This window comes from Sinocyclocheilus rhinocerous, unplaced genomic scaffold, assembly GCF_001515625.1.
Source record: "Sinocyclocheilus rhinocerous isolate Xijiao unplaced genomic scaffold, SAMN03320098_v1.1 scaffold932, whole genome shotgun sequence".
NCBI lineage: Eukaryota > Metazoa > Chordata > Actinopteri > Cypriniformes > Cyprinidae > Sinocyclocheilus > Sinocyclocheilus rhinocerous.
This window is the reverse complement of record NW_015638991.1, coordinates 222,794-226,821: the sequence shown is the minus strand read 5'-3', so window position 1 is coordinate 226,821 and position 4,028 is coordinate 222,794. Positions and strand designations below refer to the sequence as shown.

The following is a 4,028-nucleotide window of genomic DNA, read 5'->3' as shown; positions in this document are numbered from 1 at the left end:
TGGGCGCTTTTTATTTAACTTCTTTTGGACTGATGCATGCAACACCCGCTGAGTGGCATTAAACAGCTTGAAAGATCAAAGACAATTTTTAATATATCTCCGACTGGATTCGTCTGAAAGAAGAAAGTCATATACACCTAGGATGCCTCGGGGGTGAGTAATTTGTGGGCTAATTTTCATTTTTGGGTGAACTAACCCTTATAGGTGCTCTGCTGTGTAGCATGGACTTGACTTGAATGATTCTCTAGCTCATAACAGAGCGAACACCACTGTGTGTGTGTGTGTGTGCAGGGCAGTGTTGTCTGTATCAGATCATTTGCTAGTGCTAGCCAAGATATTAAATGACACTTTCATATAACAGTGTGGTTTTATTCTCTTCTGCCTTTGGTAGAAGTCTGGCTTCATTCTCAGGTGGAAGGAACTCAAGGTGATGTCGACCCCAGATAGGTGTCGTCAGATGCTGCCAACGCTGAACAGAGAAACAGTCACACAAACTGAAAATAACTGCATCCAACAACAGACCACAGATTCATACAACTTCTGGTGAGTAACTAGAAGTCATTTGGCATCAAATGAGTTATCAGTAAATAAAACAAAAAATATATTTAAAAAAACAGTTTTACTTAAAACGAAATAAACATTAACTGAAATAAAAGTATACTACTTTACGTACCACTAAAACTACTTCAGATCATGAGTAGCTTTTAGCTTGATATGCTACAGAGTAGTTTTTTGCATGATAAGCAAAGTAGCAGCACACACACGTGACAGTCGTACCTCCATGAGAGTGCCTTTGCAGTGCAGCAGTTTGTATAGGACGGTGAGAGGAATGCAAAGCATGGATGAGAGAGCGAGAAACCAGCCCAGCACCTCACCCCACCACGGGTACACATACACCGCATTATACACTAATCGCTTGTAGTTGACCACATGAAACAAGAAAACACCCTGCCAAACACACAAACACCCCTTTAATAGCCTCTCAAGAATATGAAACCCCATGTTGATCCATTATTGCATGAAAACCCACCATACACACTACCGGAGTGACGTAAGACCAGCACCACTTCATATACGGCAGAGGACGATAGCCGATCATACAGGCCACATTGTCCATGAAGCGATCAGCACCTTCAGAGAGAGTCAGAGACCGAGAGTGAGGTGTTTTTATGGGTTAACACAAAGACTCTATGTGTATCTGCATGCTCACCATGATTTTCCCAGGTATGACATGTTCCTGAATCAATACACTTGTTGGAATGGGAGATCGTTCCTATAAAACAGGGCTTCCCAAACTTTTTAGTAGCCGAACCCCTTCAACGCAAATATTTACTTTAAGTATGCGTGAGATTTTTAAGTTAGTATTTCAGTAATTTAACATATATTTGCATATTCCCAGCAAGGTTATTATAGCCAACTTAAAATAAAACCATAAAAAATGTTACTTGAATTAAAATAAATGTTAATTGAATAAAATAAGATATTTTAAAAAAAGTTTTTTAATGTAGTTGCCAAAGCATTTCTCATTTTCATTTAGTTTTTTTGGTTCATTTTCATTTAGTTTCATTTGATGTACTAAAATAACTAAAACAGAAATAAATGTAAAAAAAATTATGTAGACATATAAAAAAATATATACCTCACCGTCAGCCTCAGACGTACCTGTGTTACCATGGAAAGATCAATAGTAAAACAGGTAAAGCAGCATATTGCCACAACAACTTCACGACGCTGAGAGCCGAGGAATGACTTTGGGGGCAGCATGTCCATTATTCCAGTAATAAAGCCTTCAACACCAACAAACTGAGAGAGACAGAGAGAAAAATGAATCTAGTTTAAAAGGAAGCTGATGATCTAACCGAGAAATTTGTGGACAGCAAGGACATCTGAATGTGTCTGACCCTGTCAAACATTGTTGCTAATCTAAGAGCGCTACGGCTAATCAAAGGCATTGTGTGAACATTAAGGCGCCGTCACACAGGATGTGTTCATGCATTCCTGTGCTATTTTTTAATGGTTGCTTTACGTACGCATGCGTCACACTGACAGAGATTACATAGCTGGAGGATGGTGGGCTGCTGTACAGTTGCTGGCTAATATATCTTCCTACTTGAATTGAACATGTGAAATTTCTGCATTTCATCACTGCATGTAAGGTTACACTTGAGAAAAAGAAGTGTGCTTAATTGTACTTAATGTGCACTTGTAGTGTACTTCAAATCTTAAAGGTACATTAAAAAAACGACTTGCAGATAATATAGGATTAATGAAATAAAAGGCTACTTAAGTATCATTTAACAGAGTTCACTTTCATGACTATGTTTCCATCCACCTATTTTTATGCGCATTTTGGAATAGCGCATTTAAAAAAAAAACACTGGATGGAAAGGCCAAGATGTGCATAAATTCTAAAAATACGCATACAAACTTATGTGCACAATTGAGTAGGATAAACTTTTTATCCGATAAGAAAAAATGTGCATAAACTACGATGGAAACAAATTTACTGAATAAATTCCACCAAACGCATCCAAAAAAGACATCATATATGAAAATTACTATATTAAGTGGCTTCTCCTATTTTTCTTAGTGATATTTAGTACCAGTTTATCAGGAAGTGAAGCTTTTGTTCTCTTTGACTCGTTGGATGGAAACGGTGCTTTGTTCGCAAATGTTTTATGCGACTTTCCATTTTTGTGCAGAAGTTAAATTTGAATCTTTGGATGGAAACATAGCTTATGTCCTTTGATCCATGAACATTTCTCTCAGTTAATGTATCTGTAGCAGAGATGAGGACTATCAACAGCAAGCTGAGATCTTGGCAGACAGGTTCAGGCAGAGAGCGTACAAAGAGGAGTTAATCCAAGCTGCCGCCGCACGTTTCAGCAATGTTTCCCAACAAGATTGTCTGGTTAAGAGATCTAAATGTAAAGAGCAGCGTGTTAATTGTTTTATTCGATATTCCCCTTTGCAAAAAACATCGATGGTATTATTCAGAAATATTGGCACATTGTTGAGAGCGATCCCAAGTTGCAATCAATTTTTGATAAATCACCTAGGGTGGTCTATAAGAGACCTCCCAATTTGCGCAACATGCTGGTTAGGGCAGATCTGTCGGTTCCACAACAAACACATTTCTTGAGTCATATACCTTTTGGTAATTTCAAGTGTGGTAGCTGTCAACAATGTAATTTTAAGTATAAAAATTGGCACATTGTTGAGAGCGATCCCAAGTTGCAATCAATTTTTGATAAATCACCTAGGGTGGTCTATAAGAGACCTCCCAATTTGCGCAACATGCTGGTTAGGGCAGATCTGTCGGTTCCACAACCAACACATTTCTTGAGTCATATACCTTTTGGTAATTTCAAGTGTGGTAGCTGTCAACAATGTAAGTTTACGTATAAAACGCAAACTTTTAATCATCCCTCTTCTGGTAAAACTTTTAAGATCCAAGGAACGATTTCTTGTAAAACAACCAACGTTATTTATATGTTGTTGCTGCTCTCACTTTTATGTGATTTGCTTTTTGCCCTTTTCTTACATGATTTGTTGATTGCCCTGACTTTTTTTTTTGTGTGTGGTCATGTGGGCAATCATGTGATTTAGTGTGGTGTATATAAGGGTGTTGTCATGTACGTTCGTTGTCTGATTAAGAGCGTTTAAGCTCGAAACGTCACCTGTGGTGAGAACATAATTAAATACTTATCTTTCTCTGGAGCTGTGGTGTGCCTACTTTGATGTTTTCGTTCTCAGTTAATGTATGCAATCTCACAGTCTGAAGTGTGTCCCACATGCTGTTGTGAGTAATTAAAGTGCCCCTATTATGAGTTATGAAAGGTTCATATTTTGGTTTTGGGAGTGTCCAACAACAGGTTGACATGCATGCAAGCTCAAAAAACACTTTCATTGTCTTATAATATGCATTTATTTTTATCTTACTTGCTCAACAACTCCCAAACGTTTCGCTCAACTATTAATTTTTCCAAACCCCTCTTTTGCGTGACGCTAATCTGCGGTGATTGGTC

General features: G+C 37.9%; 1 protein-coding gene across 1 annotated transcript in view; it reads right to left on the bottom strand.

Annotated features, from left to right (window-relative positions):
• Positions 1-154: 154 nt before the first annotated feature.
• LOC107750894 (sodium- and chloride-dependent creatine transporter 1) overlaps positions 155-4,028 on the bottom strand; it is a 15,297-nt gene continuing 11,423 nt past the window's right edge. The window contains exons 10-14 of the mRNA XM_016566458.1: positions 1,640-1,803; positions 1,211-1,314; positions 1,031-1,131; positions 778-948; positions 155-469 (exon numbers count right to left, since the gene is read on the bottom strand). Of these exons, the coding sequence (XP_016421944.1) occupies positions 338-469; positions 778-948; positions 1,031-1,131; positions 1,211-1,314; positions 1,640-1,803 (672 nt within the window). The 3' untranslated portion in view covers positions 155-337. The remainder of the gene's footprint in view (positions 470-777; positions 949-1,030; positions 1,132-1,210; positions 1,315-1,639; positions 1,804-4,028) is intronic.